The sequence below is a fragment of the Antennarius striatus genome, chromosome 7 (assembly GCF_040054535.1).
Source record: "Antennarius striatus isolate MH-2024 chromosome 7, ASM4005453v1, whole genome shotgun sequence".
Classification (NCBI taxonomy): domain Eukaryota; kingdom Metazoa; phylum Chordata; class Actinopteri; order Lophiiformes; family Antennariidae; genus Antennarius; species Antennarius striatus.
The window spans coordinates 10,704,742-10,729,138 of record NC_090782.1 but is presented as its reverse complement, the minus strand read 5'-3'; the positions used below and the strand labels follow the sequence as shown (position 1 = coordinate 10,729,138).

Sequence of the window (24,397 nt, the reverse complement as noted above, 5' to 3'; positions counted from 1 at the left end):
GAATCTTGTGTGTGTGTGTATTTCTATCCCTGAGTCTGAACTCACTGTGGACGTCGAGGCGAGCGGTGCTGGAGACGATGCCGGCTTCATTCTTGGCCGACACGGTGTACCAGCCAGCATCTTCCTTCATGGCCGGCTGAATGATCATGCACAGGTAACCACAGTTATCCTGGTGCATGCTGGGACGGAAAATAAATGAAAGGTATTAGCTACAAAGTCTATCGAATCATTTTCAGTTGCAAAGAATTTTACTCATTTAATTCACCTGATTCTGTCTGTGTTGTGAGTGAACGACTCATTCTCTCTTTTCCAGAAGATCTGTGGGTAGGGAACGCCTGCAACGCGACACTCCAGCCGCACAGGATGACCCTCAGCCACACTTGTGTTCTGCAGCTTCTCTGTAAATGTAGGCACCTTGTGCATCTCTTTAGCTGTGAAAGGAGAGCGTTTAGTGAGTCGTTTCCTCGCTTCAGATTATACCAACATGTATCTGTCCTGCCTGTCTGCTTCTGTTTACCTGCAACAATGAGTTCCAGGTTAAAGGAGTTCTGCCCGGCCCGGTTGCTGGCGATGCAGGTGTAGATACCGGCGTCGTGGCTGGTCACGGGCTCGATGACCAATGAGTGAACGCCGTTTTCTCTCACTAGCATCTTGTGGGCAGAATCAGGTCTGATGATCTGTCCGTTCAGCTGCCAGATGAGGTCAGGGGTGGGCAGGCCGCTCACCTGCAGGAGGTCACAGGAATGAAGTCAGGTTGTTAGCTGGATGGGAGGTTAGCTGCGTGGGAGGTGTAAGCTTATTAGATTAGTTCATCGTGGGAATAAAGTACATCACAAAGACTCCTCTCACTTTGCAGACAAGCCCATACATGTGTTATTTTTATTATTTTATTCAATGTGAAAAAAAAAGCAGCATTGACAAATATCAGCAAGAGGACCAGACTAAGCAGGGAGTATTTCTGGAGACCGACAGTATAATTATAGAAGACGGGACATTCTAAGTACGGAAAGTCTGGAAAGTCACAGCTGATCTGGGAATAAATATTTGCTATAAATATCCTTGACATTAAAAGCCCAGAGGGAACAGAGGCTCTCAATTTATTTCTGCCTCACATAAAAATACAGTTTTTCTAGTGAGTTGATTGTGTCTCTTTATTACATGAGCCAGATTTCAAAGAGTTTCCAAGTGCTGCAGGCTAGAGGAAGGCAAGGTGATGACGAAGGAGATAAAGAAACACAATGAGCACAATGATGACCGGGGAAATAAACGTAGAAAAGCTGATCCCACTTAATCCCTGAAAAATGACGTCTGTGCAGTCTTTACTTTGAGACATTCACAACTCAAGGAAGTGATGAAACGTGTCATCCACGCTGGTGTTTTATTCCCTAAAGAAGTTGGAATGCACAGGAAGGGAAAGGTTTCTTTGGCAAAGCAGACATGGAGCCTCCGTGAAAGCAATACAGACACTGAATTAAAGGGCGGAACCAAACTGGTTCTCTGTATTACTATGATTAACATATTCTCTTTGGTGCGGGCATTTTCCCTTGAGTTATGTCTCATATATTCCAAATTTTTCTTGCCTCTGTCAAACAGCAGCAGCACATACCAGATACAGTGTTCACCTGCAGGGTACAGAAGACGGCTCTAAACTCTTCCACTACGGTAATTTAAATCCAATCTCATTAAAGCAGACTGTCAGTAAACAGGGTAAGCTCAAGTGGCTTTGGAGCTGAAGTCAGATATAAAAAGACTTGTGCACATTAAAGTTTATAGCTTGACATGCCAAACCAGACCAAAAACACAGCATATAATTTCTCTTTTCTCCTTTCAAATTCCAAAACGTCCTTCAGTGAGCAGCACTGTCTCCCTGGACCTCTATGAATCTGTGACCGGCAGAGGAGGAAGTGTGATTCTACTGGTCAAACTGGTCAAACTCCTCATCCTCATCAATAAATAATGATGATAAAGACTTTGACCTGCCTGCCTCTCATCATGTGGCCAGGTTCACACTCTATAAAGTAAGAGTTTTCACCTTGCAGTCCATCCGACACAGCCGGCCCTCCTGAACGATGAGGTCACCAGGTGCCTGCAGGAAGTGGGGGCGGAAGTGACGCTCTTGGATGTTATCGTTCTCGTCGCCACTGTCTCTAGACCTGGACCTGGGTCTGACGGAGAGGAAACCACAGATGATTAGGATTAAACATCAGCAGCTGGATGATGTGCATTTTAAATTTATATTTGCAATACTTCATTAGATTGAACCACCCTTTCAGTAACATGTTTTACATGTGACGATTCTCAAATTCTGTAAATATGTAATACTCCTACAATAATCTCTCTTGAAATAGGAAAATGTATTTTTACATTATACACATGTTGGTCTGTTTTATACTCTTATTTCCTATGTCCTTCCACTCCTTCTTGGTTTGTTTCTGAGACCATTCATAGCAGGTCAGAACCCACAAATGTTGCCCTGTCAGGACGACCACTCTGCACGCCGCTCTGCACACCAACCAGGGAGGGAGGAGGGAGGAGCACTGATTGTTATCTTGACCTCTCCTTTCGATTAAAACATCTTAGAGCTCAGTGATTTTCATTGCGATAACAGTTCACAAGTGTGTTTTTCGTGCTGTGAGGAACATCTGTGATCTTCTGTACTTTTTTTTTTTTACGTTCGATATCTCGACTTGGGTGAATGCATGCTGTATATACAAACTGATTAGACCACTTGAAAACAGAAAACAGCAAGCAGGTGTTCCTTCTCATTAATAGAGTTTTTCTTCTCCATGGTGTTCAACGAAGGAACAACTTGGACTGATCTCACAGCAAACGTTTGAGCAAACTGCAGCCACTCGGAACGTGTCACGTCAGATTAACACAAAGCAGAACAGCGAGTGAGTGCAGACTTGGTGCAGATGGTGATCAGCCTCCTCTCAGAGTTGAGTACAACATCGAGACGTTCCGGATCGCCTTTCCTGGTTGTCGTCATGCAGCCCTCACCTGCGCATGTGTCCGGGTGCGGAGCGCTGGCTGCGTCCTCGCTGGTTCACAGCCTGGACCATCATCCTGCCGGTGCAGCTCACCCTACCCTGAGGGGAGGACAGACGCCAGGAGGGAGAGTGAGGTTATGAGGTGCTGACACTCCACTCCATTTACCAGCCGCAATCAGATCAGAAGGAGGAAATAAAATGTGAGTGTTAGAGCACAAAAAGCTGTTAGCAGGCCTGGAGCGCATGAATGTTTAACTCTCTCTGGGGCTTTAACAAACTCCTGTCTTGTTGAATACCCTCTTCCAAGGTAGAGACAGTGTATACACAATTTAAAAAAAAGAAAAAGAAATTTCCTGTCACATTTGATCATGTTATTTGTCGCTCAGCTCCTGTATGCCCACCTCGGGGTTGCCTGCCATGATGGTGTAGTTGCCGTCATCGTCCAGGGAGGCTGCAGCGGTATGCAGAGAGCAGGTCCCATCGGCGTCACGGCTGATCCGGTAGTGCTCGCTCCTCTTGGAGATTTGCTTGCCGTCTTTGAACCAATAGACCTTGGAAAAAAGAGAAGATAGAACAAATATAAAAGGAGTTCTGATATAGGAGACTGACCTTCAGGGGGTAATAGGTGAAAACACCTCCACCCCCTCTCTCTGCTGTCTTATTCCTTATTCTGACGCCTGTCATCAGCTGGTCATTAATGTGGATAGGCAGCCGGGGGCAGAGTTGGAAAAGGCCTTCCCTTATCATATCAGAGAACACAAGTGCAGTATCTACATGTTGTATCACATCACACATCACTAACTATCATAAAAGGAAGCCAATAATTTACCAATGATCCAATATGACATGTGGCTGATATTTAAGACATCATGGCCATAAAGCCAGAGTGATGACCTTCACAGTACATGTCTTTACCTTTGGCTTGGGGTCTCCTTTGACCTTGCAAGAGAAGGTGACCGGCATGCCCTCAAAGACTTTGTAGTGTTTGAGCTTCTGATTGAAAGACGGCGCCACCCCCTGGCCGGCGGAGTCTTCATCGTGCTGCACGTCATCGTCCGATTCTTCCACTGATGAACGCTCCAGCCGGAATTCAATCTCACTGATCAGGCGCTGCTCGAAGCTGGAAACCTTGTATTCCTGCACACCGGGGAAGGAGATAGAGACATTTAGAAAGAGGCAGAGACAGAAAATACTAAAGCAGGTTGGTGAGATTAAGTGGGAAAGGCAAGAACATTAAGGAACGTGCAGAAAGCTCCCAATAAAAGTATGTTTTCCCCAATTTCTCAAGCACTCATTAACTTGTCTTCATGATCACCAAACTGCCAACTTTCTCCCATTTCTCTAATTCGCCCAGCCTCCTTTCCAACATTTCCATCAATCTCTCATCAGCGCAGCTCAGTTGAAGCAAAGGGAACATCTGCGGAGCTGCGTGGTCTGATGACACATCATTCAGATAATGACAGGCCTCGGACGCAGCTGCGAAACCAGCATTTATCCTCCTGAACTCACTCCTCCGTAGAACGACAGCAATCACAAACGTGGCTCATTGTGATCTGCTGAGGCGTCATCGTGTGGGACAGCTGCAGCCTCATGCATCTCTGTGAAACCTTACAAACATTCAATTCTTCCCTCAATCTCAGATGTAATAATTTTTACAGCATGCATTGCAGACAGATCAAAGTGCAGTGTGGATAAAAGCAAATGTGCCAACTTGTGTTGCAAGTTTGAACGTGCTTCATTAACTGTGTCATCTCTAACTAGCTGCATTTACTGACAACATCCCAAAAGGTGCAGAGATCAAGCTGGGCTTTGTGTTCTGTGTACACTGTACTGTCAATGTGTAACCACAGGCACAGAGCACTTCTGCCTGTTGTCTGCGTTTGTTCCCTTATCAGCTGATTCCCAGGCCTGATCCTGTCCCACTCAAAGTGAACTAACTCGGTTTAGTGTGTAACTTTTTACACAGAGTGAATGAAAAACCTGGAAGGTGATAGAGAGGAAAAAAAAGGTTTCAAAGACCTTTTGAAGGAATGATTCTCTATCGGACCGTTTGTCATCCTGTGGAGAGAAACAGGCTGTTTTGTGTTGTGTTGTGTTCTTGTCACTGTGCATCACCCAGAGTGGGAAACACACTCATGATGTTCACACGTGTTCTCACACACACACACACACACACTCTCTTACCTGCTCTCACATATCATTCAAATTCAAGTTTTAGTGTCAAATTCCAGCATGTGGCGGCCACAGCCAATCAGCATGCTTCACATCGTGGTGGGAAGATGCATTGCTAACTTGTAGCTTCAACTTTATTATGGTGATGGATTAGATCACTGAACGAATAAAGGATTAACATAAAGAACCATTTGTCAAAAAATGCTGTAGTATTGTGTATGAACCAACAGTGAGTGGAGACACTGACTGCCGAAACGTTTTGAAGGCTGACAGCCAGACGTCGGCTCCATGAGCCGTCAGGTGGTATTATTCCATAGCGTGTTCGCAGCAATGCTTGTTTCTGTCTGTGTGCATAAACAGAGCTTTTTATGGAGGACTCTGGAGGACTTAACAATGTTTATACCCGGGTTTCATAACTCACTCAAAATGTTTACACTGTTGGGGGAGCCCCTCTGAATCCACAGTATATGAAGGAACGCCCGTAGATGCATGATCGGAATGACTCCAGCAGAATAGCTGGGTGATCATGTGATGCATGTGCAGCGGTGGCATTAGTACCAGAAACACAGAACCGTTGGTGTGGCCATGGTGGTCAGTGTCACCAAGTGGAATCACAAGTGGGTTTGTGAGTGTGTGATTTCCCTTTCAGGGTGTGTGTGAACCCACGGAGCCACCGTACCTGTGTGACGGGCTCCTCCTCTGCGTCCTGTGTGTTTAAGACTGTGGCAGCGTTGTCAGCCCCCAGCAGTCTGCGAGCCATCTTCTCCTCATAGGTTAACCTCTGGAAGCAGGGATTAATGGGGTCAGCCGGGGTTAGTGTGTGAGTAGCAGAACCAACTCCTACACACCATCAGCTAGCTACCGTATGAACAGCTTCTGTTAATCACAGATGTAATTATATATGGAGAGGACATTTCTCTATTTGCAGAGGCTTATGGGTTGTAAACCTGTTTATTTGCATGAATAGATGGATGAATTGTTAATCTATGTTACTGAACACACGCATTCCCTGCAAACACACATCTGTTTCAGTGACAAACAAAACACACACACACACACACACACACACACACACACACACACACACACACACACACACACACACACACACACACACACCTGTTGGCCATTGCTTATGCGCTCCTCTTTAAAGCGCAATTTCCTCTCCAGGTCCTGGATGACGGCGTCCTTCGATCCTTGGATGTCTGAGTCAGAGGTGATGCGAGCTGTCCTGGTGACGGGGGACCTTTTGGGGAAAGCTTTACTGAAACGATAACACATGTGACATATAAGACATGTGACACATAACACATTTGACATACAACACATTTCACATATAAGACATATGACATATAACACATAGAAGCCAGTGCACTCTTCTCTGTGACACTCGTGCTATCTCACTAGATTGTAACTCCTCTTCCCTCTCACATCCACCGTTATCTGGACATGTCCAGCGATAGCATTCCACAATACATCCTCTTATCTCTCACATGTGCAGCAGGAATGTCAGGGTGAGAGGGGGATCACGGGGTGGGGGGGTGGGGGGGGGTGGCTGTTGAATGATGGCTGGCTTGAAGGTGAATGTGGAATGCCCTTGATGGAGGGTAAAGAAATAAATAAATCTCTCCCATCAGAAGGGGATTATCTCCAAAACAAGAGATTTTTATCATCTATGCTAATACACAGAGCCCAGAATCTAATCCAGGGAGGCAGCGGTCCACATGAGCTGCGGAAGGAGCTCTGTGAGGTGATGGATCCTGACAGCCTACACTTTGTTCACAACACCAATGAGTTCAACCACTGAAATGTGAGGGGTTCCTCTGAGATCCTTGTGTATATGGCATATGGAAAATAAAGTTCTCGCCCCTGGAGGAAGTTCCTTGCATCTATGTGTGTGGTTTTCTGTGTTTAAAAAGACTTTTTAGTTAGCATCGTCCTGTAAACACGCTGTGAAAAAATGTAAACACGTCATCTTCCATCCAGCAGATATCCTCTGTTAGCTGGCAGCGAGTTTATCTGATGGGGAGCTCCAGTCACTCGAACGTGTGTGTGTGTGTGTGTGTGTGTGTGCGTGTGTGTGTGTGTGTGTGTGTGTGTGTGATTCTTACACAGTCCCGTTGCCTTTAGGCAGGCCCAGGGCGTTGACGGTGGGGCTGCTGGGTGATGAAGGTGTGGTCGGCAACACAGAGGACAGGAAGCTGGAGGCTGGAGACGGAGGGACCGAGGAGAATGGCGAGGACATATCTGAGTAGACTGGAGATGAAGAGACAGGTGGAGGGGGAGGCGGCGGGGGAGGGGGGAAGTCTTGGGCAGGGCCTGATGGAGAGGAAAGGTTGGAGCTCAGGAAGGGCGGAGGTGGAGGCGGGAATGAAGGAGAGGTCGGAGACTCCACGCTGGTGGCCTTGGTGAAGGTGGGCATGGTCACCCTGTTGAAAGGCTTGTGTGAGGCGGGGGGAGATAAGGGGGAGGACAGACTGGATGCGGAAGAGCCGGAGGACTGGGTGGCGTAGCCCGCCCCCCCGGGGATCTGAGCAGCGATGAACTGCTTGGGCCGGGCATAGTTGAAGGTGCTGGCCTGCATGGTCGAGTTGCTCTCCAACTCCTGGAACGACGGGGGAGGGGGAAGAGGTGGAGATGGCAGCGCAGGTGGGGGTATCTCCTGGGGTAGTTGGTGAGGTGGAGGCGGGACTTCCTGGTTCTGCTGCTGCCAGTTGGCTGCTTCCTGCTGCTCGAAGAGAATCTGGTCCTGCAGCTGCTTGAGCTGGGAAGCGTTCCTGCAGCAGAACAAAAATCATCATTAGTGACGATTGCCAGGAGTTAAGGACAGTTTTCTGAAGAGAAATTCATTCTTCATGGGGGCGGGGCCACTTTAAAAATGTTTCAAAATCATGCATCTGTTTTGGATTGATGCATGAAACCGCTGCCTGGTCTCCATCCAAATGTAGTCAGAACACAACTTGTAGAAATGTTTGCCGCCAGATGTGAACATAATTGACGTCAAATCAGAATGTCACCCATAGACAGGAACCAGGTTAATTCCTGGAGACAGAATGCATTCTGAGGCCTACATCAGCAAGTGGTCATGAGTTGGACCGTTTCAGCAGGAAGCAAAGAGTTTTTCTTCTGGTCTGATGGTGATAAATCGTCGGACCCGAGTCTGAGAAGTGTTGTGTCGACAAATTGCGCGTGTGTGCTGGTGTGTTCTGGGAAGGAAACCGCTGCACCAGCAGCACAGCCTGATAGGTTATCAGCTTCCAGCCTTTAACAAAGACTTGTTAAAAAGACAGCCTGTCGACAATAAGTCAAGCGTGGTGGAGGAACGAGGAGATAAGTGCAGCAGCGAGAAAACCAGCCCTGTCCTAACAGCAATTTATCCTCATGCTGGGTGAACTGGTCTGAGCCCAGGCCTGTTTTTTTTCACCGCAGACATGAGACACACACACACACACACACACACACACACACACACACACACACACACACACACACACACACACACACTCGAGATGTGGCTTTCTTTCAGTGATGAAAGAAAAACACGATGGTGTGGTGTCGTTTTGCCAGGGATGTGTCCTGATGATGAGTGTTTTTTCAGAGAGGTGTAGTCATCCAGTGCCTCCCCCGGTTGGCATTATTCACCGCGTGATCATGTCACCATTGGGGGGGGGGGGAGTGTTTTCAAATGTCGCGTCATCAACAGTTTTTTATTTTCCTCACTGAAACCAGCTCGACACTTTTCTTATGGATGTGGGAAAAGCATGACGAATCTGTGTGTGTGTGTGTGTGTGTGTGTGTGTGTGTGTGTGTGTGTGTGTGTGTGTGTGTGTGTGTGTGTGTGCGTGTGTGTGTGTGTGTGTGTGTGTGAAACTGATGAGTTTTTCAAAGGCTGCCTGTGCATCCTAGGGCTACATGTTGTCAGGATTCCTCTGGGGCTGACTTCACGTGTCTAAATCCGTTCCAGATGTTGAATAATCAGTGGCGTCTTCGGACTATTTTTCATCTGAGACTGCACTTAACTCCCCCTACCCCCTTTAGTCCACCCCCCCATATATATTTGCAAACAACACCACAGAACTGACAGTTGTAGCCTAGTGGAGCAAACCCACCACCCAACCTAACATCAGGCTGCTATTCTGGTCCAACGCCCCCCCAGAGGAGGTTTCATGAGACCAAATAAACCCTAGAAAAGCCACAATTGCCATCATCCTAACAACCTGGATGTCACCTCACATGATTCAGGTTAAACAAGAGCCTACGGTGCATCCAATGCGTCCTGCTCTCTGTATACATTAGTCCTTTACATCCCCAGCAGCTCCGTCCAGGCCTCCACCAAAACAGAGCTTTTACAGGAATAGTTTGGCAGCTTGTGGGACTGGCGGCGCTCGGCGGCGGTTTGATTCCTTTTTTGGCTGTGTTCTCAGAGCATCAGGGAGAAGCAAACAGGCCGTTTGCTGGAGCAGAGAGGAAACACACTTAATTTCATCACAGCGTCACCCCTCTCAAGCGAACCACAGCTTTACTGCCTCAGCATGAAAGACCTTCAAGACCTTTACTGAGTGCACCTCTGCATCCAACACATGGGGAAGGCATGTTCGAGAAAAGCACGGCACTGTTTAGGGGCTCTGCTTTTAAGATGGTTGAATATATAAAAGTTCGATCATGAGGCGGTGTGTTTAAATGAACCACCTTAAAAGGTGCTTTCTATATATAGAATCTGCAGTTAAACTTCAGTTTGGTCACGTTAGTGTTTCCTGAGCGCTCGTGTGTGTGTGATCACATTGCGTGAAAAGGTCAGCTCGTATAATTTGCAGCTGCATGAATAGTTTTATGGCCCACTTAAAGATTTACATCAAACAAAGGACAGGGTTCACCCAGACCCTGCAGCTCCCATCACCCAGACCACAGAGACCAGGACGAGGTTGCTGTGTGGACTCAACGTCCTTCCTTTTCATCCCAGCTGTGTTCCGTTGTAAAACCTGACCTGTGTATTGTGTAAACCGTGACTAGCGATCTACAAATGGGTCAAGCGGCAGACCAAACCTTCACTTCTCTTTTGCTCTTACTCTCTTTGTGGTGGATGAATTAGGAGGGAAGTATTCCTCTGTGCCTATGCCAGCGGCCCAGTGCTTTACTGGTCTGGTCTGGTTTGGGCCAACCGGTCCACAGAGCGCCATCCTCTGATGAGAGACATTGTCCCATAAAACACTGTTCCCCTTATGTCGCTCCCACAGCACCTCTTTTTGCCCTAATTTTGGTATAAATAGACAAAGCAGTTTTGTCTTCCCATTTCGATCCTGGAAAATACTTTCCTAGGGTAGGACCCTGTCTATAAATTCTTTAATGAGGCAGAGAGAACAAAAAACAAGAAGGGTAGTAAAGGCAAAGATCAATCTGGTGTGGAGTAACTTTGTCTCTCTGGTTTCTACACGGTAGAGCTCAATAAACAGATGCAGGAAGGGATTTAAAGTAACATAATTCAAAGTGTGTTTTACAGGCCGGTGATGTATCAGTCAGTTGAGGTGTGCCAGATGCAGTGGGTCTTAACCAGAGGCATCTCACGCTCATAAAAACACACCTAAATATCTCAAATGGTCGTGTTTATTTGGTCCTGCTCGCTGGTGAGATAATCATCGGATGCTGCACCACCTATGAAGTGGCCCAGGGGGCCATCCACACCTTTATCCACCGCCCATCTCCTTCACTCCGCAGGAAAGAAGACTTGGCCAGCTTAAGCATGTCGGGGGGGTAGGAAGTAGCGGAGTGTACACAGGGAGTAATGAGGGATTTCCCTCTGTAAACAACAACATGAAGCAAACTGAGGATGTGTCTGTTCTCTTTAAAAGTCTGAAGGTGTTTAGAAACAGAAAAAAAAAAAGAAATGAGATCAGGAGTAACCAGGCATGTCCTTGGCCATGCAGCGACTGGAACAAGGTCAAGGCTTTACTGGGTGTTCTGGCTGGTTTCAGTCTATAGGCGTGCAGTGTGTTTGCATTACACCTCCTTATGTTTGTTTCTGCAAAAACCTGTCGCTAGGTAACAGTGTGACCTTATGAATTCTATCCAAATAGTCCACCGGAGTTGTTATCACACCTACAACACAAACACAGCCGTGGAAACCCTGCTTTAGATCATTACACACACCCTCAAACCGCTTCATCAGGACCGTGATTCAGGATAGGAGGTTGTGACAGAACGCAGCAGTAATCACCTAGAGGCTTTCTGCTCACACACACACACACACACACACACACACACACACACACACACACACACACACACACACACACACACACACACACACACACACACACACACACACACACCTGCTGCACAGCTTCCTCACTGCTGAATATTACCTCATCACATCTTGTTTGACGCCCCTGAGCAGGAGTTAAATCTGAAGACATCCGGCTCATTATTACGAGGAAATGTTTTTACGTTTGTAATGATGAAACAGTTATAGAGAAGAGTGACTCATCGCAACTGTAACACACGACGATGCAGGAAAAACCATCCAGACTGATCCAAACTGTGCATGAAGGAGTCTAAAGAGAATGCTCCACATCACACACACACACACACACACACACACACACACACACACACACACACACACACACACACACACACACACACACACACACACACACACACACACACACACACAAACACACACAAACACACACACACACACACACACACACACACACACACACACACACACACACACACACACACACACACACCCCTCCTGACAGAAAGCAGGAAAGAAAAAGGAGCTGCTCCAAGTTTCCAAGAGCATCTCAGTATAATCTCAGGCTGTCTGACTCTGCTGCTGCTGGAAGAGCACAATATTCAATGTGTCCCACCCACATACGAAAGAGTGTTTTACTCTTCCTCATCAGCCTCTTCCTCATCAGCTGGCATGTTCCCTCTGTCTTTGTTCTCCTTATTTTCAACTCCTCTCTTCCCCTGGTACCCCGGCCCTCCCTCGTCTTCATTCTCTGGCTGTAATTGCACACACACCACATAAAACAGAACCAGACTGTGCCCCCCCCCCCCTTTAAATGTAGGAGCAGAGGTTGTTTTTTTTTTTAATTCCAGGCAACAGCTCTCTGCTGCTCCGTTCACCCACTTTCTCCCTGCCCTAGTTTCTTTCTCCTGGTTTTATTCTCGCCCTCGCTTTCTAACTGGGCTCATATTTCACATCCTCGTGTAGGTGAGGAGGGTTCTCTCCATCCATCCATCCACCCCCACCCCCCCCCACTCCTCCAAATTTCTGCTCTCTCTGTTCATCTGAGACTTTTTTTTTCATTCTTTGTAAGAATGCTGAAAACATTCTTCCCTGGATTGGAGTGGGAAAGACATCGCCATCAAATGGGATTAGCAGCAGGAGTGGAGAGGGGAAGGAAGAGCCAGAGGAGAAACAGGCAGTAGAGAGGGAGAAGAAATCAGCCGGTGGGAGTGTTTTTGAAGCTTTCTTACTAAACAGACCCCATTGTGTTAACAAATCCCTCCGACTCCAGTGAGGAGCTCTGCAAACAACCGAACCCCTCCACATAAACAGTGTAGGTCTGCATCCCAGTCACAACACCACACAGGGATACCACTCTTTCTCCCTACAGCCTGGACTCTCTGCCTTTACCCGAGCATCCCATGAATGAATGGCTTCCACTCACCCCATCCGGAAAACACATGATTTAAATAACAACAAGCTGGTCCAGCAGAGCAGAAACACACATTCTTATATCCTCGGTTTTCTTCTGCCTAATTCAAATTCAGCTGCAACTATTTGTCTGTAGTATCTTTAAATTTAAAAAGAAATTTTAAAGAAATAATAATAGCACAACTACAATAACAAAACTTATGAAGAAAATACATTTTCAGGCCAAAACTGCTTTAAAAGTTTTTTAGGGGCTCAAAGTCTAAAGTCAAAGTAAAGCATCACTGAGTCTATCTTTGAATCATCAACCTTGTGTAATTCAAACACGCAGCCATCCTCTGCTGAGGTTAAAGTTTTACCTTTGGTGTTGTGGTGTCGGTGCAGCGGAGCTGATATTTCCCTGCAGCAGTAAAGTGTGTTGCAGTGCTGCTCTCCCAGGTATGAGCAGCATATATAGAGCTGTGAGCAGCCAGACTGTGACAGAAGCTCTCGCTCCCTCTCTCTCCCTCTGCATGAGTCAGTCAGTCTGGGAGCTCCTCCTCTTCACAATAAAATAGCCTGTCTGAGACTGACCCCTTTCAGAATAAAAGCTCCCACATTTAACTTATGGTTGAGGACAGTTCATAGAAAAGCAGAATGACAGACAGAAGTATCCTATTGCTTGTGAAAAATTCCTTTTGTGTTCAAATCATATTGTTTCCTGACACCAAACGTGATGATTGAGGGGAAAGAAAGGAAGATAGATTTAAGAAATTCATCACATGAGCAGTTATGTCAGTTTCAGGTGACTCAAATTAAATGCAACCATTGTAAAGCAGCATTTGACACAACACCCTGCCTGGAAATAAAACCCACGTTCTGACAGAGAACGATTATCTGTTACTATTACCTGTATGCTGAGTGTATTGAACGTGGTGTTTTTATGTAATACACACTGCATCGGACTTTTGTCCGTCTGCCACTGTGTGTGAAAACACTCCCACAGATCTGCTTTCATTCACTGACATAAAACACAAACATTCAATTCCTCAATCACAAAGTTTTCTCCTTCATTCTTATTCGATTAAACAAAACCGTTTCTGGAATTTGGTCAGTTCTATTTTTGTGTGTAATGCTTCTATATTTAGAGCCAGTGTGTGTTTTCCAGGCCTCTGATGAGTCACAGAGTGTTGATGGAGGCAGGAGGCCCGGGATCCTGTCCACTGTGGTGTTGGTGGTGTGTGATTGTGTCGGCGTATTGGGGAAAGGTCAGACAGCCATCAGCGGAGGGTCCCCCCCTCTCTCTAGAGGTGCGAGTCATTCCCTGACTGACTCACGGACACTGAGAGGCGAGTCAGAGCGAATCTGCATTACTTTCACGAGTGTGTCTACACTGTGACGCGCTCGAAGTAAAATCCACAAGTGGAAGTGGTGTCTGCAGGAAGATTAAGTCTCACCACTCATGCAGCCACACACACACACACACACACTGTTCCAACCCACAGCTCAGCTGGGGTCAGGATCTAACAGGAGGCTGATCGACCTCATCCGGAAACAATGTGATTCTCAGTGTGCGTGTGTGCGTGTGTGTGTGTGTGTGTTTACGGTAACGTGTATTTAACCAATGTGTTTCTAGTGTTTAACATACCAGGGTGTTCTTACTGAGGAAGGAGTCCTCTCTCTCTGAGGGGATCACTGAGGCCTGCTAGTTTCCATGCTGTCAACTCCCAAGCATACACCCGGGTCTCTCGCTCCCCTCGTCCCTCTGCGTGTTTGCATCACTCCGTTTTCCCTCTGCTCACCCCTCTTTCCTCCAGCCTCTGTCTGTGTAATGAAGGTCAGCTCCAGCAACTCTCTTCCTTATTTGGAAAGTTTCTCCATTCCATGCAGGTCATTCTAGCCCAACCGACCAATCTGGTGGTTAGATGGTCTGGTGGCTCAGCCAATCCTGTGTCTCCCATGTCCTTTTAAGGACTGCCCATCTCTGACTCTGGAGATTGATATGAAATAATCTGCTTTTCCTGCTGTTGAGTGACTTCATTTTGCTTTTCTTTTTTCCTGTTGTCCAAGCACTTTCTCTCCTTCATGACAGCAAGCTCTCTTTCTACATTTTTTTTTACATTTGATCAGAAACCTCTAGGACCTGCCTTCAGGAAAGCTATTTGGAAAGATATTAATTAATGAACTGATCAGCCAGTATTTGACGCCCATATTTATTTTGATGCTTAAAGAACCTCAAGCTAAATTCCGTGTGAGTAGCCAGTGCCATATGTGGTGGTTTATCTCCAATGTTTCCCACTATCCATAAAACCGCAAGCAACACCTCGACAAGAAAGTGATTGTTAATACTTCATTAGAGAGTTCACGACTTACACCTCATAAACACAAACACACTGCTGAGAGGAAGCTCTGAGTCACAGCGCAGATATGCAACGTATCCTGGCAGCTGGACGTCTTATTCAGCTACGCAACACAGAGGGATATAGGACCTGCTTTAAATTCTGTACAACAAGCCCAACACATCCTCCTGGTAGACTGGTTATCAAGAGAGAAGTGCAGATGAGGACAGCCAATCACCTGCTGAGGCTTCACACTATAAACACACGTTACACATGTGTGACAGTGGGAGACAGATGAGGCCTGTTGGCAAAGTGCAGTTTGTTGCCTTCAGTTTACACACTGTCCCCCTGACAACAGCCTCAGTGGGGTTAAAGCAGTTTGCAGCTACTGCAGAAATCCTTTAATCTGAGTGGTAAGGCAGTTATATCAGCATGGATTGAATGCTATAAGGTCACCCTGCATGCAAAAGTGGACGAGGCTAATCCTCCTCTTTACCACTAAAGTAAAACATAAAAGTGGCCATAAAAGTGGTCAGCAATGTCTCTGGTGTGCTTAAACAACTCAGCACCTTTGTGTTTAGGACTCCTGTCTTTCTGAAAGCATTTATTAATTATAGAAATTCAACTATTGCTTGAATCGGTAATTACATCATATTAAATGATTTCAATCGTCAGACGATGCAATAAATTCATGCCTGGACTGCAAAAGTCACATTTGACAAACTGCTAGTCAACTTGACTGAATGTTATGGAGGAGATATAAAAGAATCACGAATACTTAGAAAAGTTTTACAGTACAGAAGTTATCTCATGCCAACAGAAGTGATGTCATGCCTCACGCTGTTCCTTGCATAGGAAAACAGAAGCTGACAAGATTCGTTATAACAAGGTGAAATGGTTTAGCGGCACCCAATGATGTGAATGTGTGACTTCAACTCCGACCTGAGGCCTGGGATCGGTGTATGTCCAGCGTAGAAATAAAGAGAGGGCTGGCACTGAAGCAGACCAATGTTAGCAGATTAGCATGTTTAACAACAATAATGTATATTGCATGATGGCATGACAAGATGTGACTTTTAATATGTTAATAAAATGTATCACTATAGCTTTTAATATTAATAAATTAATCTTAACATTTGTTTCCATTTTCATTTGAAGGAAAACAATGAAGGAAAACAACATTGCTTGTTAAAGGTTATTGTTTTTTTTGTTTGTTTTTTTAAAAAGTGTGCATAATGAACACATACATAATTCTTAATAATTCTGAATATCCCAGTTTGCAGTCTGTGTAATTCTCTACTTGACGCAAACAGGATTGATGATGTTGGCTACTTCGCATTTCCTACATTTAAAACAGAATTTCCAAACTCCTCATAATCAAGTGCTGAAAATTCTTTCTTCTACTTCAGATAGCTGGAGTAGAATCTTTATCGTCATTTCACATTTATCGGGATGGATGAACTTTGATCTGTTAAGACCCACATAAACGACATCTACCAGCCTACGAAGGTTAGAGTGTGGGATATACTGTACATACTGTATTGCAGAGAGCATGAAAACCTCTTCAGACATGTGGCCAGTTATAAGAATTTTGTGGAATGAAATACGTGCAAGAAAACAATTTGAACTGTCAGAGATGATTCCTGGTTTATGAAAGAGAGATTAACTTTGGAACTGTTTGAGGATAATTGTTGCCTGTGCTACTCATGCTTGGTGTGTGACGCCCACCCAGACATTATCCCAGCCTGTAATATAATGCTTTTCCTCTATTATCATGCTCAGTATTGTGGTGGTCACACCTTCAATGTATTGCCTTAGCTTGACACTTCTGTCTGTCTTCTCCTTCGTCTTGTAGTCTAGTGTCTCTCATCTCTTGAAGTGGTTGCTCATTATCTTGTCTTAATGCTTCTCTTCACTGTAAGTAGATGTTACCTAAAACCTGGAGTCCAAATGGAAACCACACTTCAACAGCGGAGCAAGTTTAAGAAAAATCTTAAGATCACAAACTGCATGCATTTTCCTTCTGTTCCAGCTGGGATGTGGCATTAAGAAAAAAAGAGTTCTTGTGAAATCCGACACCATCGTGTTGATTTATCAGCATACGAATGCTGACACTGGACACGGCAGTCCAACACTTCATCTATCAACACACACTCACAAACCCTCACATGCATGAGCATGACTGTATTCAAACACAGATTACGATGTGGCTTTATGAATGGTCACGTGTGCAGCCGATCCCTGCAGGGCCCCGAACAAAAGAGGAGCTGTGTTGTTACATCACGAGGGACTGGAACTCCGTCCAACATGCAGCAATGACCTCATGCTGGGGTGCAAAGTCTGATCCATCTCAATTATGAATCGTCTCATGGTGTATCTTTTTGTTCATAAATCTTCTCTGCCGGCATGTGGGTCATTCTGCAAGAATCCTAGTTTGTCTTACAGACCAGCACACAAAATCAAATTGGCTTCAATCTCAAGATAACTTTAAGCTGTTTTTCATGATTTTTGACTATAAGAATTCTTCTTATAAATAACTAATATTTTGTATGAAAATAACTTGTACATAGGCGAGAAGCAGCAATTTAACTGGAATAAAAAAAAGAAATGTATGAAATCACTATTGAGAAAAGAAACTCATTTTAAGATAATGTCAATTTTGCATGAGAGTAATACGAAATGTGGGACATATTCTCAATAGCCTCATTCACACGAGACTCGTGCATCTTTATTCCACCCTGACATTCTCTTTAAATGTGATGAAGGAGCAGTGGGTGTTCCACCTAAAAGCACCCGATACCAAGCCGAGACAAGTTGAGGCAAGAAGTGTTGGTGTAACGTGGTGGAAATGCAGGTCTGGTGACCTTACAACCACTGTATTGAAAACAGAAAAAATAATATAAAAATACTTAGAGCCCAGTGGCACCACTGCAGATCAGTAATGATCCATGCTCACTTATACTTCTTTCGAGATTGGGAAACTACCTTAAAGTGAAGCCTCTATCAGATGAAGTGGTTACAGTGGTTTTCCATCCCGTCATGCCCCTCTGTTGGGAGATCAATAAATACAAACTTTGAATCATTCAATTCTTTGGTTTCTTTGGAGTTTTACTGTTTTAATCTATGCCACCATTATCATTAAAGCAGGAAAGAAGAAAAAACAGAAGTTATATTAATGATGCCAAACTTTTGAAAATTTACTGTACGAAGGTTATTTGCATTGTATGCTTAAACCTCAGTTCGCCGGAGGAAAGATAAAATCCTGGCAAAAAGCAAAATCCGTTTTTAACTTTATCGTGCTTAAAATAGTCTAAAAATAACATCCATGAAACAAACCGAAATGTAGACACCAAATATTATTTGTATCTGTGTAGCTTTGCTTTCCAGAACTATTCTCAAAAAAAGTTCTGTCTAAACCTGGGGGTTACTTTGGATCCAAGGGGCTGCTCTCCTGAGAATTTCCTCTGATTCTTATCCTGCCGTCTGCCTTCAATGCAATCAGGCCCAAATGGCGACTGACCTGCTCTCCCTACAGCCAGCAAAGAGAAAACAGCAGGACTGTTTCTCCTGCCGTCCGTCCCGCTGCCAAGTCACACAACGACTTCCTCCGTCTCATCAGCTCAGTGTTATTGAAGCAAAAATCATCCCTCACACAGGCTTCCGACATGTTTTTCCAACAATTTACAAGGATTTATTCTAGATTTTCGAACATGAATACTCCATCTCTCCAGCAGCTGCAAGCAATGGTGTTAAGGCTGTAATGTAAATTGACTGCTGTCCCTTCATGACTAATAGAGGTGCAACACAATCCCAGAATAAACCTTTGGGCTGTCCACTTGAGGAACATTTACTTCGCTTTTTATTTCACAATTTGAGTGAGTGAACCTGAAATGTAGCAACACCCAGACTTATAAAATAATAATTCACAAGTACTGAGGTCTAGACATTCAAGGTTTTCACTAGGTGAACTTCTCATTCAGATAATAATAAAAGTAAATCAGTGAACAAAGTGAACTTGTTGTTTGTATAAATGTAATAAAACTATTTGTAATTGCCGTCTTCTAAAAATACACACCATAAAGATCCTGGTCTCCACTCTGCTGTTGAATTTACAGCAGAAGTTTCTTAGAAAGTTACTGTTTCGTTAACAAAACCTCAAATAAAATGTAAGAAAACCAAGCAAATAAAGTACCAAACCAGGACCATTTTCAAAGGCTTCAGGGTTAGTTGTGTGCTTTTGATGTTTCGTAACAGCATACAACTCTCAAATCAGTAATAGCGTGCTGTGTGAGTCTGCAGCACGCGCCACATGACTATCAGGATACAATGAACTCAGTGATAAGCCCAGCGGTTTTACACCAGTCGCTGCTCCCACCTGGGGAATCAGTGAGGTCTGGCAGAAAGGTGACCTTTGGTTAATGGTTGTTTTTACTGTGTAATTACAGAATTTAAAGAGGAGGTGCAGACGAGGGGAGGCGTGTGCTTCCTAATTGCTTCTCATTTGGGAGTTGATTGTTGATTATTTGTATCCTTGTTGTTGTGGATGAAAACTGAGAGACAAAGCACTCCTAACTCATTCATCAAGCAGAAGAATCTGATCTAGAAACAGCTTGTTCGTCAAAAACTGGTACAACAGTAAACTGGTTCTAAATACAGATGTGATGATGGGGTTATGCTACTTCTAAAAACTAACATGTACAATTAATTTAAAGTGAGGTAAATGATCATCTGATTCCACTCAGTTCTTTTACCCCTCTTCTAAAATAATGGTGTAAACTGACTTACAGTATATGAAATAAATCAGTGATATCATTTGTCTTTATTTCTAACGCCTGCTTCTGTTCGTTGTCTTTCATCATATTTTGTTTATGAGGCCACTTGTGGCGTCACTCAGATCACAGCCAGTGCATCAACCTCACTCACAAATATTTACCTGTAATTTTCTGTCTCCTCCTCTATATTCTCAGCTCTGGAAGCAAAAAATTAAAAAGTCATAAATATATAGATATACAATACTGCAGCACCCCCAGCACGAATCAGATCCAGTGCACATGCAGCAGATTGGGCAATGCAAGAGTTAAGCTTCACTGCACTGAATCCAACCTCTAATCTGCAGCCTGGTATGACCCAGAGCAACAGAGTTAACATCCACTGATGATGGATACACTGGTCTCAATTTTCAATACACTGACAGGCATTAGAAAAAAGTAATAAAAAAAAAACCTCAAACTATGTGGAGAAATACTGATACATAAAAAAAGTGCAAAAACAAGTCTGTAGCCATGCTAGCAGCTCTGTGAGGCTGTTATCAGCATATGCTAACATGTTGATTTTGAACAAGCATAATGTTTAACATCACTGTTTAACTAGTAACCTTTTTAAAAATTGCTAATTAGCACCAAAACAACTCCATTAGTTGTTTAACTGATGACTGGGATAACTGTCAGCTGCCATGTTCTTTCATGCATCTGCTTGAGATCCACTATTGCTGATCTCCAGGTGACCACATAACTGACATTTCTAGTACCCAGCACGCATGGGAGAAGATGTAAACATAGAGAAAACAACAAAATTAATATTTTAAAACCAACTTTTTTGTTGGAACACAGTGCATATATCTGTGTATGTTCTTCCATCATTTATAATCAGTAATGCATTTTAATTTAAAGAAATGCATCAGCGAATGAGATCCAAATCCATGCACAAGAGGCTTGCCCACCACAGACACCTCAAAAGATCCTGAAAATAACACATTTAGTGCCAAATTCTTGTCTAATAACAGTGACACCCAACCTGATCCCAATAGAGAACACAGAAGGTGCTCAGGGAAAAACACACAATCCCTGTCCTGGGCTGTTCATGCCGACTGAGGTCAGGTAGACAATGGGAGCCATCCAGCAAAAGCCACACAGATCTGTTTTCAGCCACAGACAGGCAGCAGCTGGCAGACTCTCCCTGGCAAACACGATGCCACATTGACACTAGCATAAAGGAAGGGAGCGCTTTTGTTTCTGATGCCTGGGATTCCCCTGTTCACCCTTTCACAAAGTGGAGACTTGATAATTCCACTCAGACAGTCCTCTCAGTCTGCCGCTCCCCACCCCCCTTGGCTAGCCTCCCCCCAAGGCACAGACACACAACAATACAACAGGTACTCACAGCTTTGGTTTGGGTTTTATAGGCAGCGGAGGGCCGTCGTTCCCAGGGGATGGTGACAGACTGCCTGGGGACGGAGAAGAGTCTGGTGCCACCTGGGCTGGACTTTGGGCTGTGACTGGGACATCTGTCATCCGGTCAGACTGAGGTTGAGGAGGAGGAGGAGGTGGAGGTGGAGGTGGAGGTAGAGGTGGTGTGGTTGACTTTGACAGGTCAGAAAGTGATGGTGGATTTGGGGGTTGGCCATTGTGTATAGACCCATTGTCCTTGTTCTTGTCCTCCATCTCTGGACCCATCTGTACTGGAGGCAGCGAGGACACACTAGGCCAGATCTCAAGTTCCCTGATGTGGAAAGCATTGCTGGGATGAGGCGACATCTTTGGTGGCAGTTCTAGGAGGCTGATTTCAGTGGGCGGGGGAGGAGGGGGGAAGGATGCCGCATCTTCAAAACCTGAGGTATCACTGGATATTCCATTACTGGAGGAGTCTTCAGCTGCCGAGAGAAACCAGCAGGACAGAAGTGGAACATGTTGGATTCAAATGTAAAGTAGTAAATACGGATACACACACACACACACACACACACACACACACACACACACACACACACACACATTGGTACATATACATCGAGTATACACACTCGCTACAGAGTCACACTTCAAACAAATAAACTCTCATCCATATTCAGTCACAACTTGCAGATAATCTTAATATTTGACGATAGAGACCCTTTGAACATGATGGTTATATTAAATGCTCATAAACTATAGAATTGAGCCAAGTCTGGGACATGACCAAAAGGTTTCTGATGGACTGCTATTAACTGTTAAGACTCTGACTCAGTCTAAGATTAATGACTGGTTTAAGATGCTGAATGTTGTTGGGTGTATTTAGGTATGTTAGCTTGATAGTCCCTAGTAATGTGTTAGTCAGGAGGTACGAAGAGAGGATGAAAGCTCTGTCATGTTGGTGGAACATCATGTCTAGTTTGATAATGCTTTACCAAGCAGTTGTTGACTCACTTGCTGGTAATCAATGACGTTAGGGATAATCTTTGAGATACAAATGAACGATCGTATAGAATGGTCTGGGGTTCTGGAAGCTACAATAGTCTGTTGTGGGCCCAACAAAATATCAGACAAGGCCCATCTAATGATTCATTCAGAACCCATTGTTTCCTTGTTGGGACGGGTCTGTTGAAACAGTTAATCCACAGTCGCTGTTGGAACCACATAAACAATTATGGTATGGCCACACCAAGTTGTGCATCAAGCCATCAAGAAGAGAAAATATGATCAACAATACCCACCATTGTGTAAAGATAAGTTAGCCAACAGTTAGCAAATCTCCTGACAGAGGGTTAGCGTTAGGGTCAGGGTCAAGGTTAGGGTTAGGGGTTAGGGTTAGGTTTGGGGTTAGGATTGGGGTTGGGATTAGGGTTAGGACTCAGCACAACATAATTCGCCTAAATGATCAGCTACTAGATTAAATACTGGATCATCACTGGACATCTCCCGTCGGATTTGGTCTCACCTGCAGTGATGGTGAGATGGGCCTGGCTGTTGTTGGAGCCATATGAGTTGGACGCAGTACAGCAGAACAGACCTCCGTCCTCTGGGAAGGCCTCGGCTATCACTAGCGTGCAGATCTCCTCTTTAAAAAATAAAAAAATTTAACATAAAACTACTCATAACCTTATACCCTTGATTCCAAAAACGTTGTGACACTAACTAAAACATTAACCAAAACAGAATGGTATGATTTCATAATCCTTACTGAAATTCGACTTTAGTGAAAACAGTAACCTTAAAATAATACATCCACACCTCATTAACTTAATTGATTTTCATAAATATATGTCTATTATGACTTTAATGCCAACAATACATTTCTAAAAATTTGGGACAGGAACAATAACTGTAATACTCAACAACATCTCATTGAACCATTTTAGAGTTGAAGGGGTTCATCAAAAACAATTGACAGTAACATGAATGAGGATGAAAAAGACAACGTCGAGAAGCTAAGACATTGAGCAGAAACAGGAAGAGGTTCGCCTCTTTTTCAGTAAATAATTCAACATTTTATTTCCCAGTGTTCAGTTTGCAGGGAATTTGAGGATGTTATTGTTCACGTACCATCCACATTGTTACAAAACAACAATACAAAGTACAAAAGCATCTCATTTAGCATGAAGGGGGTGTTGAAAGCCATGGTACTGTTGAAAGTTATATACAGGGTTTAGAACAACATTTACTACCATCCAGAAGATGTGCTTTCTTTGACGTCGTGTTTAAACCAGCAGGACAACGAAACCATGTTTAACCATTTTTAACAATGAGTCTTCAGAACAAATTATTCCAGGTCCTAGCATCAAATATCCTGATAGAAACATGACTGTTGAGCATCTGACATCATTAATCAAACTAGAATGAGACATAAGTTACCTTTAACTCTTCCACAATTCCTACTGTCTCTTACCAAATCGGAAATGAGTGTTATTAAAATAAAAGATGATGCAACACAACAATAAACATCAACCTGTCCCAACTTTTTAGGAATGTGTTGCTGACATCATTATGAACAAAGCAGCCTGATGATGGACATTTAATGTAGACTGCTGAATCACTCTTCACAGTCAGATAAACAGAGAGCAGTGGCGAAAGACAAGCAGACATGGATGTAACTTCTCATGAGGAACAGACAGACATCACTGATGCTCACACGTCTGAGTGACTCACAGTCTGAAAGTCACACCTGAAATGACCCCCGAATACCACAGGTGGGAGGCAGTCTGACACAAGGTAGCGTGTGTGTCATTGTTTATCCGTGTGTGGTTAAATGTTGGAGTGTAGTGGAGTTTCTCAGACTTTCCCATAGACCTCCTGTAGAAGAGGTGATAATGGAGTGTCCCGTGAGACCCAGACTTATTAACTCTAGTCATAACTCAGCAAAAGGCTCCAGCTGACAGTGAAATCACGAACCTGAATGTGATACTTCACACTCAACTATAAAACCAGAATTATTTCAACACCTGACTGAGGTTTGCAATATGAAATCAGTGTGATCGACAAAGTTGCTTGTAGAACTGG

The 24,397-nt window shown here is 44.3% G+C and overlaps 1 protein-coding gene across 4 annotated transcripts in view; it reads right to left on the bottom strand.

Annotated features, from left to right (window-relative positions):
- Positions 1-24,397, bottom strand: part of palld (palladin, cytoskeletal associated protein) — a 57,522-nt gene that overhangs the window by 1,631 nt on the left and 31,494 nt on the right. The window contains exons 9-22 of one of the 4 annotated variants that reach the window (XM_068318882.1): positions 22,839-22,958; positions 21,306-21,795; positions 20,080-20,115; positions 7,274-7,939; positions 6,282-6,426; positions 5,842-5,943; positions 5,010-5,048; positions 3,906-4,127; positions 3,392-3,541; positions 3,001-3,089; positions 2,033-2,165; positions 518-725; positions 266-431; positions 46-179 (exon numbers count right to left, since the gene is read on the bottom strand). In XM_068318882.1, the coding sequence (XP_068174983.1) occupies positions 46-179; positions 266-431; positions 518-725; positions 2,033-2,165; positions 3,001-3,089; positions 3,392-3,541; positions 3,906-4,127; positions 5,010-5,048; positions 5,842-5,943; positions 6,282-6,426; positions 7,274-7,939; positions 20,080-20,115; positions 21,306-21,795; positions 22,839-22,958 (2,700 nt within the window). The remainder of the gene's footprint in view (positions 1-45; positions 180-265; positions 432-517; positions 726-2,032; positions 2,166-3,000; positions 3,090-3,391; positions 3,542-3,905; positions 4,128-5,009; positions 5,049-5,841; positions 5,944-6,281; positions 6,427-7,273; positions 7,940-20,079; positions 20,116-21,305; positions 21,796-22,838; positions 22,959-24,397) is intronic. The other 3 variants (XM_068318884.1, XM_068318883.1, XM_068318885.1) reach the window with 3 other exon arrangements.